Source organism: Lepidothrix coronata, unplaced genomic scaffold (assembly GCF_001604755.1).
Source record: "Lepidothrix coronata isolate B3197 unplaced genomic scaffold, Lepidothrix_coronata-1.0 Scaffold5, whole genome shotgun sequence".
In the NCBI taxonomy this organism is placed as follows: Eukaryota; Metazoa; Chordata; class Aves; order Passeriformes; family Pipridae; genus Lepidothrix; species Lepidothrix coronata.
The window spans coordinates 10969112-10985243 of NW_016690185.1; the positions used below are offsets into that span (position 1 = coordinate 10969112).

The following is a 16132-nucleotide window of genomic DNA, read 5'->3' on the forward strand; positions in this document are numbered from 1 at the left end:
AAAACAGAGTGTATCTAACTATTTGATTAATGGAAAATGTACATACAAGAGCTGAAAGTGATGACATTGACATCGCAAAAAAACATAAGACACAAGAGGTCTGGTAAGATAAACATTAGAGAGTTGCTATCTTCATTTTAATTACACTGTTAATGAAAACATAAAAATCATACAGATATAGAAGCAAGTTCTAATTTTCCTTTTCAAAAATCATCTAGAATGGGGTAAATGAAGTTGTCTTTGAACAAGCAGTATGCCAAAATCTGTCCTCCACAAATCATTGAAATTACTCCAGATCCTGAAAGAAAAGATATGGCTGTTTTGTATTAATTTTTATAGTGGAATACAAGCTTTATGATAAAAGTTTAAACTGGCATTCTTTTTGTCTTCAATTTTTTAAAAAAATGATCCATCTACTTAAATGTTTTGTTCAAGGATTTACGTACCCACAAAGATACGAGACCCAGCAGCTGCTGATGCAAAACTAGTTGCAGGACAGGGAATTTATTTGCCTCTCTCCATCATTTAGGAATTTACTGCAGCTGTTGATCTTTGTTATCCATCATATAAGAAAGAAGAACAGAAGCCAGTCCTTTTCTCTAAACTATTTTTCAAGATAATCTGTTTTTCAAGTACAAATCTATGCTTTTAATTTTACAGAAAATTAAACATTCAGAAATGTACGTTTGCCATTCACTTTGAAGAAACATGATGACTGGAATTTTTCTCATCTATCTTAAGTACCTGTACATAGTTTTTATAAAACTTGCTTCTGGAAGTGTGCGGGTTTTCCCATTGATTGTAAAGGGTATCAAGGAAGACTAGTTTGGACAACTGTCTTTTTGACACCTGCATTGAGATAGTTTGATTAGTCAGGACTTAATCATGACTTATTTCAAGTTATGTGTCTGCTGTTTGTTTGCAAGATTAACATAAGCTGAGCACATCCTGGTTTTAATAGAGATTTTTGTTAAGATGAGGCAAGTGCTAGTCCAGCATTACTTACCTGTGTCATTAAAAGAAGTATAAATGAAAAACCTATATTTCCTCTTTAAATGTTGAAAATTCTCAGATTAGTGAGGCAACAGACAGTTAATAGAAACAATTCATACTATAAATAGTACACAGATTCTAATAACTTAAACTTTAAAGAATGTCATTATACCTAACGCCAGCCACCAGTGTAACATCAGGGGGAATTCAGACATAACTGCAAGAAGAAGAAAAGTAGAAATGTAAATTTTAAAACTAAGAATTGGGATATGTAAACAGTGTGCCATGTTATCAAAGGTCTGCTTAGTTATGTTTCATAGATTATATATTTTACATGAAAGGGCAAATGCTTTAGGTCCTGATTATTCAGATACCATACCATTAAGCTTAGCCACGTGAAGGATCCCACTGGAACACAAGTCTAAACCTAATAAGTGTGCTAAACCGACCTCTTAGACACCCTGCAGAAGAAATGCCTTTTTTATTACTTACCTGTACACAGTTTAGCGCTACAGAGACACCATTTCCCTGCTAGAGTGCCTACATACTGTTACAATCCAAATAAATTCAGTAGCCTGACGTTTTTGTGTAATGGCTGATGCCATGTGTGACAGACAGCTGGGGCTGCACAGCGCAGGCTAACACTGTAGCATGGCATGCTCCCTCCTGGGCCAGGCACTGGCCCCTGCCTCATGCAAGCTGACCCACATCTCCCCTCCATGATCAGCTGCAGGGCCATTATATGTCTCAGTATTTCTTCCCCCCAAAAAAGTGACAGAACTGTAGAGGTAATAAAGTGGGCTAGGAGGCACACTGCTCAAGGTCAGCCAGCAGAGGTTTGGTTGGCCATCTGAAAGAAGAAATAACAAATCTGGGGCTGTTTGGACATCAAAATGCATCATCTATTTTAATGACAGATGCTATCTTCCTGTATAAATTATGTACAAAGCAGATTCTTTTGTAGTTTTTGTAAATTCCTTGATTTAAATACAGAAGTTATTAATGAGGAATAACAGTAGTTTAAATTCCAGGAAATCAAATTCAGTAGATGGGAAATTATGCTTAATTTTTTAAGATGAAGTCTCTGTTGGTCTCTGGCTTAATTTGTCATAGGAACTGGGGAATCTCCATCTGTCTAAAATGCTAGAAGACAAATGGACAAAGCAACAGAAAAGGGAAGATTGATTACTATGTAGTAGGAAAGTAGTCCTAATTTGTCAGTGGTGTTTTTCGTTTTTCTAAATTCTAGAATAATCATACTAAGCTCACTGTTACAAGAGAAAAGAATCCCCAATGGGGTCTGGCAAAGATAGAGTTAAATTATATTTCCTAATTAGCCATAGAAGCATTCTGCTAAACATCTTGAGAAGAGGAAGCAGGTTACCAGGTGCTGGCAAAAAGTGATGATGAGTCTCATTTACAGCAGCTAGTTCTTTTCTTTCCTTTGAGGGAAAGAGTTTCAGGGGGGAAAAAGTTTTAATGATAAAATGCTTCATTTTCCTCAAAGAGATTTAGTTCAAAGATTTAACTCAAAACCTTTGCATTGACTTTGCTGAAGCCAAACTCCTTTTTACTCTGAACTAGAGTTAAAGTGTTAAATGAGTAGATCTTAAAGTGTCAGGACATGAACAACTATTAATTTTTTGATTTGAAATAACCCCCACGTCCTAGATGCTGAAGTTGTATCTAGGCTGGATTTGTTTCATATGAAGTGTTAGACTGTGAACTGAACCTGTGATTTTTTTAATAACAAAATAGTGATTTAAAATTCTGCAACAATCCAGAACAGTTTTAAATGGGAGGATTGATATACAGGCATGAGTCAAATGGATGGAAAATAGAGATATATATTTGTTTAGCTTTAAAGAATATTAAGTTAGACCAGTAATACAGTAGATGAATCATAGTTGATTTGTTGTGATACTATGCAAATATTTAGCAGTAAACCTACTTACCAACTGAAGTTATGATGATATGAATAATAGTAACTGTTACAGCATAATCCCAAACCCATTCTTCCACAACCAGAGCAAACAGCAGACCACAAATGAAGAAAGTTATTTCCAATGATATCACAAGAACTGTAAAGGAAAATAGGATATTTTCATCAAACACAGTTTTGAAAGGCTTCCTCTCATATAAATGATAGCAATGCAAAATAAAATGATAGCAGTGCAATGTTAAAATACCTGAGATAGTTATGCAAATTTTCTTACATGATCACTGAGTTCAGTTTTGGACCTCTCACTACAAGAAAGATGTTAAGGTGCTGAAGCGTGACCAGAGAAGGGGAAAAAAGCTGGTGAAGGGTCTGGAACATAAGTCCTATGAGGAGCAGCTGAGGGACCTAGGGTTGTTTAGCCTGGAGAAAAGTAGGCTAAGGGGGGATCTTATTGCTCTCTACAAGTACCTGAAAGGAGATTGTAGCTGGGTGGGGATCGGTCTCTTATACCAGAGAGGAAATTGCTTTAAATTGCATCAGGAGAGGTTTAGAATAGATATTAGGATCTTAATTTTTTTTCACAGAAAGGGTTGTAAAGCATTGGAACTGCCCAGGGAAGTGGTGGAGTCATCGCCCTCGAAAGTGTTTAAAAAAGCATATGGATATGGCACTTGAGGTTATGGTTTAATGGTGAACATGGTGGTGGTGCTGAGTTGATGGTTGGACTTGATGATCCTAAAGGTCTTTTCGAAGCTTGATGATTCTATGATTCTATGATTCTGTGAAATATTATGCTTATGTTTCCATTACAAAGATAATTTCTAATTTGGCCACAGACATCTGCATGGATTGTATCCTGATTTGCCTATAGACTTTAAAATGTCATCTATTTTATGTAAGAACATGAGGATTAGCAGGATTATGTCTATTGACAGGATTACACATAATTTAGATAGCCTAGAAGAGAAATTTCATGGAAATTTTCCTCAGGGACATATACACTCTTTGTATATGGTACCAAATAGATTTGGTTGATACTGACATAGGTAACATTTTTCTCATCTAAAGAAAAATTTTGTGCTTAAGGGGTTATGTTTGATAAGAAACTTCATAGCTTTGTCCCTTCATTTCACCATATATTTGTATATTATATATACCAGAGTATATATATATCTCACAACCATTTAGAGAGACCTGCAAGGGGAGATATTGCAGAGAGCCTGGAAGGTGAGCAGAGGCAGTCCATCCATACAACCAGGAGCCTGGTTTTTCTTGGTGCTGATACCAGGGCTGCCACAGCTATCATGCTGTCACTGTGCCTGACATTCAGCAGCTATCTCTGTGTTGTGTTAAACTGTGAATGGGGATTACCAGCACAGTGATAATAACAAAATTATGCTGCCAAAATGGACTATTAAAGTTATCTGACCAAGAAAATTCCTTCTCTAGGTGACAGAATGGTGCATTTCTGTCCCCTGATGCTTTCTCTGGAGTGTGTTGAACCATGCCATGCCACCAGCCTGTGGTGACCATCTCCTCTGACATGGGATGCAGCTCTGTAGAAATCATGGCACAGGCAAGCCAGACCTGTTCTGTGGGCAGGAAAGCACAGAGGAACTTCACATGGCATTTGGTGACCTGTATTCTTCAACACATCAAAGGAGTGGTGCTTAGCTGTCAGCTTGTTTACTTGCTATTATGGGTAACAGGATCAAACATTATCACTTTTATGGCAAAGTTTGATTTTATGCTGTGTGGCAATCTGGGATAGTAGTGGGTTGAATGGAAAATGTGTGATGTCTCTTCTAGCTCTAGTCCCGATTTCCCATACAATAGGACATAATTGTGAATTTGTAATTCATAAAATTGTCCATCTAAATGCAATTTGTTCTTCATTTTAATCACACAGGCTTATAAAAGCAACATTTTTATTTGAATTATTTATTTGTTTTTCTTACCATTGCAGTAACATAATACCTATGATTACTGTAGCTGACAGTAGAGAAACCATATTTAATTTTTCCAGTATATTTAATTTATACAGTGAAATTTAATTTGGCAGCATTTTGTGCCTTTCTATTTTATTCTTTTATTTATAGTATCTATTACTTCCTATTGTATTATGGATTTCTCACCCAGTAGTTTAAAAAAAATAAGAAAAATTTAACTGGAAAAACTCCACGTGGAAAGTGGGAAATAACACTTTAAAAATGTTTGACAATGTATTATAGTATTTTTGTTTACTATATTTCATGAGATAGTATTTCTTTAAATTATGCTTGGTGTAGACAAATGCTCTAGGAACTTTTCACAAAACTGGGTCCGAAAGGATACTTCACTTTCTGAGCTGACTTCCATCTTTATTCTGAGGTTGTCTTAAGACATAATTCCATTTTTAACAAGCATGAGAGAAACTCTGAGTAAACTAATTCTCAATTTGCAACATCATTCAGAGATCTTAATTCTGACTCTATTTCCTTAGACATTAATCAGATGCTGTTGAGTTTTGCGTTTCCATGTTATTTCATTGGGTGGACAGAACAAAGGGTGGAGTACTAACTGTTTGCATGACATAGCTGCTGTCTTTGGCATATACACATGTTGCATCAAACTAACTGATAAAATTTTTAGGGAAAAATCATATTGAGATACAGTAATTACATTAGGGCCCTGAAAATTAATTCTAATGGAATATGCTTTAATTTTCTTTTCCACTGCTATAACAGAAATGTTCTTTCTTTGTCTGAAATCAGACAAAGTATTGACACTGTACAAACACCCATGCATTTTTATTACTCTTTTAACCTGATGAACTAACCAATTTACTTTTGAGGTTTTCTTACTTTACTGATGGGTTATGAGGTTTGCCTTTGTAAAATAGATTAAAAATCTGGTAAAATTTTATGTATGCGTGTAATTTTTTAGGAATGACAGTTTAGGAAAAAGAATATAGTTTGAGAGCTTCAGAAAAATTGCCGAAATTTGTGTTAGAATATATAAAGATGTTTAGGGATTGAGCTATAATCAAAACCTTATATTTTAATGCCCACTGTATTCAAGCATCACCAAAGCAAAATTTCAATTTGTTGAACATGACCTACTCCTCAGATCTGGATCCAATGATTCATAAGGAATATGCTGTAGTAAGAAAATTAAATTAAACAATTTTGTGGAGGAACTTGATGGAGAATAGGTAATTGTTCTGCAATGAAAATGAAGCATCCTGGCAAAGTAGAGTGTTTCCTTCAGATGATATGAAATCAGAAGAACTCAATAAAAAGCCTAAAAATCACTTGAATGTTAAGTAGCAGTACAGAAATGAGAAGTGCATAAACATTTAATTGCAGTGTAGTTAAAATACAGAAATCATTGTTGTTATTAAAACAGCTTTAAAATACTGTCCATTGGAAGACAAGTTTATATCCAGATATATATTCTTTACTGAGGGGGAAAAAAAAGAAACAAACTTCAGTTACCTAAATAATATGGGTTAATCCATGAGGGATTTGTCTTAAAATCAAAAGGTGCCAAACCATCCAACATTTTAATCCTGTGGAAACAGAATGAATAAATTTAACCAGAGAGTTTAGTAATGTCTTAGTGACTATATAACATATTATGGGTGTTTTTAAATGGGGTTTCAAAGTGAATACTCTTCGAGTACCATTCTAAGTTGTGGTTTTGCCCTTGCCCACTTTTATTTATGACGTTTGGCACTATACATGCTAACCAATAACTTCCAAAGGGAGTATAATTTGTCTTTTTTATTGACTATAAAATCTTTCTTTTCCTTTTTTTATGTCATCTTTTCTCTTACGTTCAATAATTTACATGGTGCAAGTGCAAGCAAGTATATTAGAACCAACATTTTATATTAGTTTTGAGTCTCTATTTGCAAATCTGTGCATTTGAAAGAAGGTTCAGGCAAAAAAATTTAACTGAATTTGAAAAATATTTTCACAGGATAACTGGGATTGGATGCCTCCAGTCGGGATGCTTCCTTTAAACAGGCATATCTCTACCCATGATATCCAATTGCCATATGCCAGCATATTAGACTAAAGAAAAGGAAATCTTACTTGAATACTGCGAAGCACACAGATAGGACCACATAGTACACAGTGTAGAAAACTACTATGCATATCAACAGGTTCACCAGAACAACCTGCAAAAGGACATAAGACAGGAAAACCTAAATGCCATGTTTACATCAGGTATTGTCAGAAAATAATTCTAGATTTCTATCAGCCATAATGTGAAAAAAGAATTGTAAAATGAAATATTTAGGCAGAATTTTTGCTGTAGCTAATTACAGAAAAGTACTAAAACCTCTTTGGTACATTTCTGCTCCTAATGTGGTTACAATTTATGGCTTTTTTTATCATATATTGCTGTATACCCATTATATATTGAATTTACATGTCTTCAGAAAATGAGGACATTTCTTGACAGTTATTACACTCTTTCTATATGGTTGTTTTCTTCTCTGCCTATCCCCTCAATCCAGCATCTTCTGATCTACTTTCCTCTAAAAAAATACAGATAGAGAGAGGTCATGAGAAAGACAGTGTCTGTAGATAGAATTGCTATCATATTGTCCATCTTCAATATTGTGCTACATGATGATTTACATCATGTAGGATGGGTGCCTGTATTTTGCTTTCTTATATTAAAGCATTCCAGGTTTTGTTTTAGAAGTAGACTATTTTATAAATTCTTAGCCCAGGTACAACTCATGTAATGAGTTAAGGCTTCTTGCCCTTCCTCCAATTTGGCTGTCAAATATTTGAAACCAGCAATATGTGTTTACCCAACTCATCTGGTAAGACACCTCCATAGATCTCCAAACTATCAACCATTAAACAATAATGATCTAAAAGGAACATAATTATTACAGTGATTCCGTTATTAAGTTAATACACTTGGATGTATAAATATAGGCCCTAAGCCCATACATTTTATTGTGCTCTGGAAGATGCCATGCTGAATTTCCCTTGAGATCAATGGAATTGAGCTAACAGCAAGAGAGTTTGAAAGTTTTGATGTTTTACAGGAGTTCTTCTCTGTTGATCAAAAGTAAATTTAAAATGGAAAAATGAAGACTAAGATAATGAAATGTACCAAATACAGGTATTCATTCAGAATTAAATCTATAAGAAGTGGCTGTGCCTAAATGAAGTAGTAAAATAACGAGGACTGTATCAAAATGGCAAGCAGAGACTGTAGATTGCATGTAGTGAAATATTATGTCAATGCAAAATAAGCCAATATTTACCTCTTTGAATAGTGACACCATATTTACAATAGAAATGAATTTTAGAAAAAAATAGGTAACAACTAATAGAGAATAGGACGCAGTTCTAAAGAAAGGTGAAAGGAATCATGTAGGTTGGTTTTAGGGACCAAAGTAGGGGGGAAAAAGAATTGCATATTCATAGTAAAAGCAAGAAGTATTTGGAGAACAACTAAGACTAAAGGAATAAAACCAAAAAAGAAATATATAAGATACTGTGAAGTTTCACGAATAATTTCCACTTTGCAATGCTTGAAAGAGGCCCGCTCTTTTTATTTATTTACCTTTGTTCAAGTTTTTTTTTAAAACTGGTTATTGAGTGCCCTTATTGCCATAGATTTTGAGGATAAATTTGGGTGATGTTCTTGACACATTATTCAAAATTAATAATTTTTTTTAGAGAAAATTTAAGGTATAAAATATTTTTAAGTCTTCATTTTTAAATAAAACGCAGTTGCCAGGTGAGATTGCAGTGAAAAATGTAAAACATAAGCCAGCTTTAAAGTGCAATTTCCATTTTGATTTAGTTTGTTCTGTGCTTGTAAGTGGAGCCCTTATTCAAGGAGGCAGAGACTGAGAAGGGCTTCAGATGAACATTAACTCATACTAGCTCATATTTATGAGTTTCTCTTGCAATATTGAGACACAAAAAAACCCCTTAAGGCTTTGGTGCTTAAGGTGATTTTGGTTTTTGTTGTTTGTTTGTTTGGTTTTGTTTTGTTGTTGGGTTTTGGTGGTTTTGGTTTCTGTTTTCTTTTTACTGTCAGCAATTTTTAAAGTAATTTAAAAAATTAAAAAGCTACACAGAAAAGACACAAAAGGGAGCTGATGGCTAGAAATGTTTGGGGTTTTTCTTCAGTAGGACTACAACCCTAAAGAGGTCAATCTGTTTATCTCTGCGGGATGATTTGATTATGATGGATAAGTACCTTCACAGGCAGAAAATACCAGGTACTTAAGGGCTCCTTAATCTATCAGAAAAGCCACAAGAAGTAAACAGCTACAAGTGTTAGCTAGACAAATTCAAAAGATCCATGAAGAAAATGTTGAACTGTAAAGGCAATTACAATACAATAAACTGCCTTTGGAAGTAGGAGATCCTACAAAGCAAAAGCAGATGCCTCTGTGGATGAAACTCCAACTCTAATGCTCACTTCTGGTCTTGGTTGTGTGAGTGGTTATGTGGTGGATAATGAACTTACAGAAGCATTCAACATTGACAGAAGTGGGGATACTGTGAATTTAGCAAACTAATTATTTTTATATTGCTAAATGTTGTAGTTGCTAAATATTGAGTAGTGCATGTATGTCCCACAAGAAAAGAGAGTAAAGAGCTTTATTTTCTAATTATATAGAAGGGAAAGCCATCATGCCTGTACAAACAGATATTTGTCAATAAGAAAACATCCAGGATAGACTTACTCTTTTCTTTTTTCCATACATCAAAACAAAGACAAGCAAAAACTGAGAATGATTAATCTCTTCAGCCAGGTTGGTCTGAGGGCTAAATACAGGTCTTTTTCACTGTCTGCAGTCTTATTCTAAATGAAAATTGTCCAAATAACCCATTTGATCCTTTCTTTTCCACAGTGCACACCATTACTGCAGTAATGTGAATTGAATACAATGATGTGCTAGTTGCAAGTTTGGCAGCCGTGCTGTCTCATCCTCCCCTGAAAGTAATTTTAAGCACTGTAAGGTTAATCTTTGGCACATATTTGGTGGGAATTATTTTCATTCCACTGCTCTGAGCAGTTGCACTTTTCATGTAATTCTCCTTTATCCACTGCCCCCCCTCTTGCAACTGCCTCTGTGAAGCCTTATCTGCTCTAGATGTAGATTCCTACTGTAATAAAAGTGGGGAGACAGGAGTGAAGGGAAAAATCACAGGACTGAAGGACGGCTGTCAGCTGATGACCTGTTGACCTCTAATTACAGTAGGTGAATTCCTAGCCTTGAAGTCAGTGACAAACTTTCATTGGCATCAAAGGCACAGGAGTTTTCTCTTTGCACCCAGAATATTCTTAGGCCCTATCTTAGGGAGGTAGTGAGGTATTAAGTATAGTGTGCTTTGCTCAGTTGAGTAAGCTAAGGAAATGCAACTAACATGAAAATGAAAACACTTTGAAAATTTTCTAGTTGTATCATATTCTACTTCAATTTTTATTTGACTTTGCCACAGAAATTTAAACATACATTTTTTAAATCTCAGAATACTTCCTGTTTTCAAACTATATTCTCCTTTCTAGGTCTTCTGGTATTTCAAAGCAAAAAAACCACAAGTTAAAAACTACAGGGTTATTTATTATATGTCAAAACAACTTAAAGGAACAATCTTAGGAAATCACTGGTGACATCAAATGTAGAATTTCATTAGACACTTCTAAGAATTATATCTCATAAATGGGACAATACCACATATTTTAAAATCCTTTTTATAAAAAACACTTTGCAGTACTTACTACCAGCACTGTAGTATAAAGTGTCCTTTTAATTTTGGGTTTTCTCAGGAAGAGAACATTAAAGAACAGTCTGTAAGAATGAAAGCAACAGCTCATTCAAGCCCCGCAGTAGTTTTCTAATTCTCTAAATACTATCTGGTGACATACAACACTAAATAAACTCAATTCCCTTTACCTTGGTTTCAGCAGTTTTGACCTTGAGAGCCATGGACACATGATGAGTGAAAGGAAGTGCTGTTGCTATATTCTGTATGCCAGCATCGGCAGGAAGAAGCAGCTGGTTTTCACCCCAAAATACATTTTATAGGTAAGTATAGGGCAGAGTGAGGTGAGTTGATTGGATTAAGCTGAATTGAGACAGAAGACATCTGTGAGTTAACTATAAGCCGCTGAAGAGCAAAGAGAAAATCCTACTAGCTCATTTAATGCTCATACTTTTGTAGCTACAGTCAGCCAAAGCATATCTATAATATAACTTGGCTATTTAGACAAACATTGTTATTATTTTCTACCTTTCAGTTGCTTTTTTTCAGCATTCATATGATCACAGTTCCTTGGGGTTATTGTAACTGCCTACTTTTAATTAGCTTTACATTTTCTAGCATTAATTCTATTGACTGTAGATGTGGAGTGGTACATTCTTCACAATGTTCTTTGCTAACATTTTTCTTCTGACTATCACTTTATTACATCAGGTATAATACACATTAAATTAGGTATAATTAGGTTAAGAAAGTAGAAGGAAATTTAATGTGCTTTAGAGTACATCCAACTTCTACTGAGCAGTTCCTTAATGGATTCAAATTTGACTTTTTACAGGCACATTATGATTCAGAATGCTGTGTTATTTGGAAAAAGGAGACACTTCTGAAACTGAACCAAGAAAAAACTTCTTTTTCTGCTGACACTAACATAATATGTGTGAGTTTCATTAGGATTTTTTATGCCTTTTTAGTCATACAAAATAAATGCTATCTGCTCTAAAATGCAGTTTGTGCTCAGCAAACAAGAGCTTTCAGTCACAGATTTGATAGCTCCAGATTGTGAATACTGTCAGGGAAATTACTAGTAGTACTGTGTGAAATTCCTTCCTGTGCAAAAATACTAGCATGAAAATCTGTACATCAGTTAAGTCCTATTTTGAGAGCTGAAGTGATGACAAAGAAATAGACTGAAACAAAATAAAACCCTGCAAATTAATTTGCCTAAACAGTTGAAATAGTCATAAGTAGCAAATTAATGAAGAAATATTTGCTTGAATGATTAAAAAATATTTGAAAAGGAGGAAAAGTGTTCATTCAAAGAACGTACTATCTACCCCAAAGCATCAGCTGAAAACAACCCACAGAAACTTTTGCAGTAGCTTTAAGTAGCAAGATAATTGAAAAAGTAATGGATTGCATTAATCTAAGATCATTATTAAAGCTAACAAGAGTTTACATTCACTGACTTACTTCTTCACAAAGAGTCAATTTAGCCAGACTGATGATAGAAACAGTCAGCAACTTTGACTGAAATATAATGGAAGCTGTAAGCATGGATTTGTTGGGAAGACTAAGAAGTTCCTTCCATTTCTGTTGCACAGTTGAAAACTTTAAATATTCTGAGAGAATGGATAATATTTCTGTTGCATCCTTGCTTCAAGATTGGAAACACCTGAATTCCAATTCAAGATTGGAAACACCTGGTAACCCAGTGAATAGGAGCAAATCAAACTTGGAAGTGGCAGAAACTGTGTGTGACCCAAAATACTTGCGGAATCACTCAATAGTGAATGTTAAGCATAAAGATGTTGTGTTCCTGTTAGCAATATGTTGAGATAATGGAATAATAATTTTTGTATTTTTTATTTTCTTAACATTTACTAGGCCAGATTTAGGAGAAATGACAACTCCTATTCAGCAGAGAGAGATGGAAGACAAGTTTTAATAGAAGTTAAAATAAATGATCTAATTTGGTTTCAACAAGCCCTACTTTTAAATACATACCATTTTTTTAAGCATTACACTATAGAATTTTTTTAGGGCTATTAGGAAAAGTAGTACTCCATTACTTTTGAACCCCAGGAGTTTGTGCTAGTTGGCTTTACAGAAACACCCAGGAAACAGTTATGTTGGTAGGATATTAATATCTGACCCTCACATATTTGAGAACAGTTAATAAAAACTGTTATTTGACATTTGGATGTACACATATACTTCCTTTGTAGTGATATGTAATGGATAAGATGTAAGAGACATTCAAAAAACCTTAACTGCAGAAAATTGCAGAATGGAGAACACCTTTTAAAAGTAAAATTGAGGATACTTCTATAGGGTAGTAACTCTTTTTAAGAATATGATCATGGCACCAAGGCAATACTTAGTTCCTGCTAAGTAATATCTGCTACCTAGGCCAAAACAAAAAGTCAAATGTAATAATGAATTGTGAGGAAATTTTTATAAAGCTTACAGCTAAGTTCACTAGCTAAGCTTATTACTTAGGGTTTGTTTTTTGGATTTGGGGTTTTTTTAGAATGTTACCATTTACACCCACAATTTATCATGCTGTCGAATAGCACTGTGAAAATAATTAACAACCATTTGAAGAACTATATCATACAGCAATATTACAGGAATATCTCATATGAAAGAGAACACAGAATTTGTGTTGCTGTTCTGATGATTGTTTGCACTAGAGCTCTGTGCCTTGAAAAGTATGACTAGACCCAGAATCATATTTCTTAGGTAATTCCAAAACCCGAAAAACAGTTTTAAAATCAGAGAAATTACTAAACCCCAAGCTTACATTCATTATCCTGTAATCTTTAAAAAAAAATACAAAGATCAACCAAATGGATGCTGACTGGGTTGTGTGGTGAGAAATTTTTAATTAATTGGATGATGACATCAAAACATGTGTACTCTGTCTCCATCTGCTGATAGGGAGGAACTACATTTACATTGTGTACAAGGGTAGAAGAACTTAGAAAAATAAATGGTGGCCACTATTTTTGTTCTTATACTGCAGTGACTGGAAGAATCTGTCAGTGCAGTGAAGGGAACTAACTTGACTTAAAAAGTGTTACAACTTAGCAAATATAGCTTAGTTGTATCCTAAGAAAGACAGCCCGTACAGTTTGGTATTGGTCATATATACATTATACAGCCTTAATATGACAGCTTGGCTCCCATATGGGAGGAGCCAGAATTGTATGAGGTCTAGTCTCTACCTCCATGAGGATTAAAGAAATTAGGTTATTTCCTTCTTTAACCTCTGTTGTAGATGGATAAATTTTGAGGGATGGGAAATCAGAGAATCAATGGAAGAAGGAATGTGCTTTGAATGTATCAGTCTATTCTTAGTTCTAAGTTTTGTTGAATTGCTTTTAACAATGTTCTTATTCTTGATAATACACTGTAAAAGAGCTTTCAATATAATTGATTAAAAAAGATGTGAATTTTAGGGACTTTCAGCTCCTGAAAAGTTGTCTCCTTGAATTTCTTTGTAAAAGCTCACAAACTCTAAAATGTTCATAGCACTAAAAGAATTCAACTCAAAAATTGGTATAATTCTTTCTGATTAGCAAACTGCAAATGAATGGGATTCTTTTTAGAGATAATTAACCCCAATGAGCTACTTGTATCTAAGTAGCTGGCTTAATTAATAGCAAAAATAGTAAACAACATCTTTTGTTTTGTTAACTGACACTGTTGGCTTTGTGAACAAGTACAATCTAAAGCTTGAAAGTATTGGCAAAGAAACCAATTTAGTGAGCTTTATTTATTCAAACTAGAAATTAATTTTATTGTTTGTGAATGGTGTAGATTGATAGAACTGAAAATGAAGTCTTCTGTTTATCCAGAGAGAAGCTATAACACAATTGCAGCAATGTAAACTTTCCACCCTGGCCCCACTGTATGTCTAAGAAGCAAATTTAATTGCCTGTATTTAAAAAAAAAATCAATATTTGGCTTTTCTGCTGAGAAGCTTAATGTGCTGATTAGCTCAAGCCTACATTTTGAAGATATTCTGACATTTCCACTAGTGTTAGTGGGAATTTTTGGTAAGTACAGTGAAGCACTGAAAAATCTTTTTAGGACTAGGCCCACAAAAACTGAGGAGTGGGCTGTAAAATTGCTGCTACATTTAGAGGAAAATATATCATGCTGGATTAAACAGTTGGAGATAGGCTGCTGCAGCTCCATGCCCCCAGGATGAAACAGTAGCAAGGTTGAAATGTATTCCAAGTAAGCACACGCACACATAGCACACATATATATGCATATACATTGCATATATGCAAATATATGCACATATATCACATATATGCATATATATGCACATATATACATGTACGCCACACAGGTCACAGACAGGGCCACAAACCACTTACACAAACACAGACAACACCAATGGTCTCATTCTGCCCCCCCTCATTGGCTGAGTAGGTTGAAGGCCCATTGGTGAGAAGATATATTTATACACACGTGCAAGGTAGCTGTGACCCAACTCCAGCAGCTGGGTCAGCACTCGGTCTGCCCAGTAGTTGGCCGCTGGATCCCAGTCTGTCCAGTTGCTGAGGCCAGGACATGCTGCAAACCCACTCCAGTTCTCACAGACTGGAGAGGCCTAGACTCTCCCAAACACCCTTTTCCACACTTATTCCTTCACCAGTCACCTAAATCGCTCCTATTCGAGCCTTTGGTTCTGCCTCTAAACATCTCATAATAAATGTGGGAAATCCCAAAAAACACTCTCTCCCTGCATCCCATACTGTGTCCCACTCCCTCAGCCTGAAAGGTGATCCAGAGAGAAGCTCCCCGTGACTCATCTTGATGGGTTTCACAAAGGAGCAAAGGAGCTGAGCCTTTTCTGATAAAAACCTGGAAGGTGTTCGCTCCTCAGGAAGATGTAATTTGTATTCCTGCCTGCCATTGTATGTCAGTGCTCCTCTGGTCTTGCAGAGTTGGATCAGTGGTTTTCCTTGATGGGCCTGGGATTATCTGTTTTATGATTGATTCAGTTATAAATTTTATATATTATGTGAAAGCTTTAACAAGTAAAGATACACTATGTGTATACTGGTAACATAAAAGTGCCCTGGATGCTCCTGGGCCATGTGACGTGGCATCGCTAGTGTGTCCTCACTCCACCAGACAGAGTGGTTGCCCACAAGCTGCCTGGGGAGCATGACCAAGGCGTGTGCCTTCCTCTGCGGCTGTTCGAGCCAGCACCGGCAAGAACCTTTCCTGACACCATTTAATTCAATGTGCAACCCCATTTCTCTTCCTGGGATTGTTCCCAGTCACTGTTTTAATTCACTGGGATAGATGTAACTGTAAAGCCTCTACAAAATGACCTAATGGTCTCATTTTCGTTCACTGCAGGCAGGTGTCCCCAGCACAGTAATACATGGCACTAATTAACCCTCTCTTTCTGGGGCTCTTAGGGGAGATACCA

At 35.4% G+C, this 16132-nt stretch overlaps 1 protein-coding gene across 1 annotated transcript; it reads right to left on the reverse strand.

The window, feature by feature from the left end:
* Nucleotides 1–203: 203 nt before the first annotated feature.
* On the reverse strand, nucleotides 204–15141 carry TMEM244 (transmembrane protein 244). The gene is made up of 6 exons (XM_017827469.1): nucleotides 15066–15141; nucleotides 7015–7100; nucleotides 6412–6485; nucleotides 2949–3074; nucleotides 1166–1210; nucleotides 204–298 (listed from the first exon to the last, which is right to left on the reverse strand). Exons 3-6 carry the CDS (start codon nucleotides 6476–6478, stop codon nucleotides 204–206), a joined length of 333 nt encoding a protein of 110 aa, XP_017682958.1. The 5' UTR covers nucleotides 6479–6485; nucleotides 7015–7100; nucleotides 15066–15141.
* Nucleotides 15142–16132: the final 991 nt, after the last annotated feature.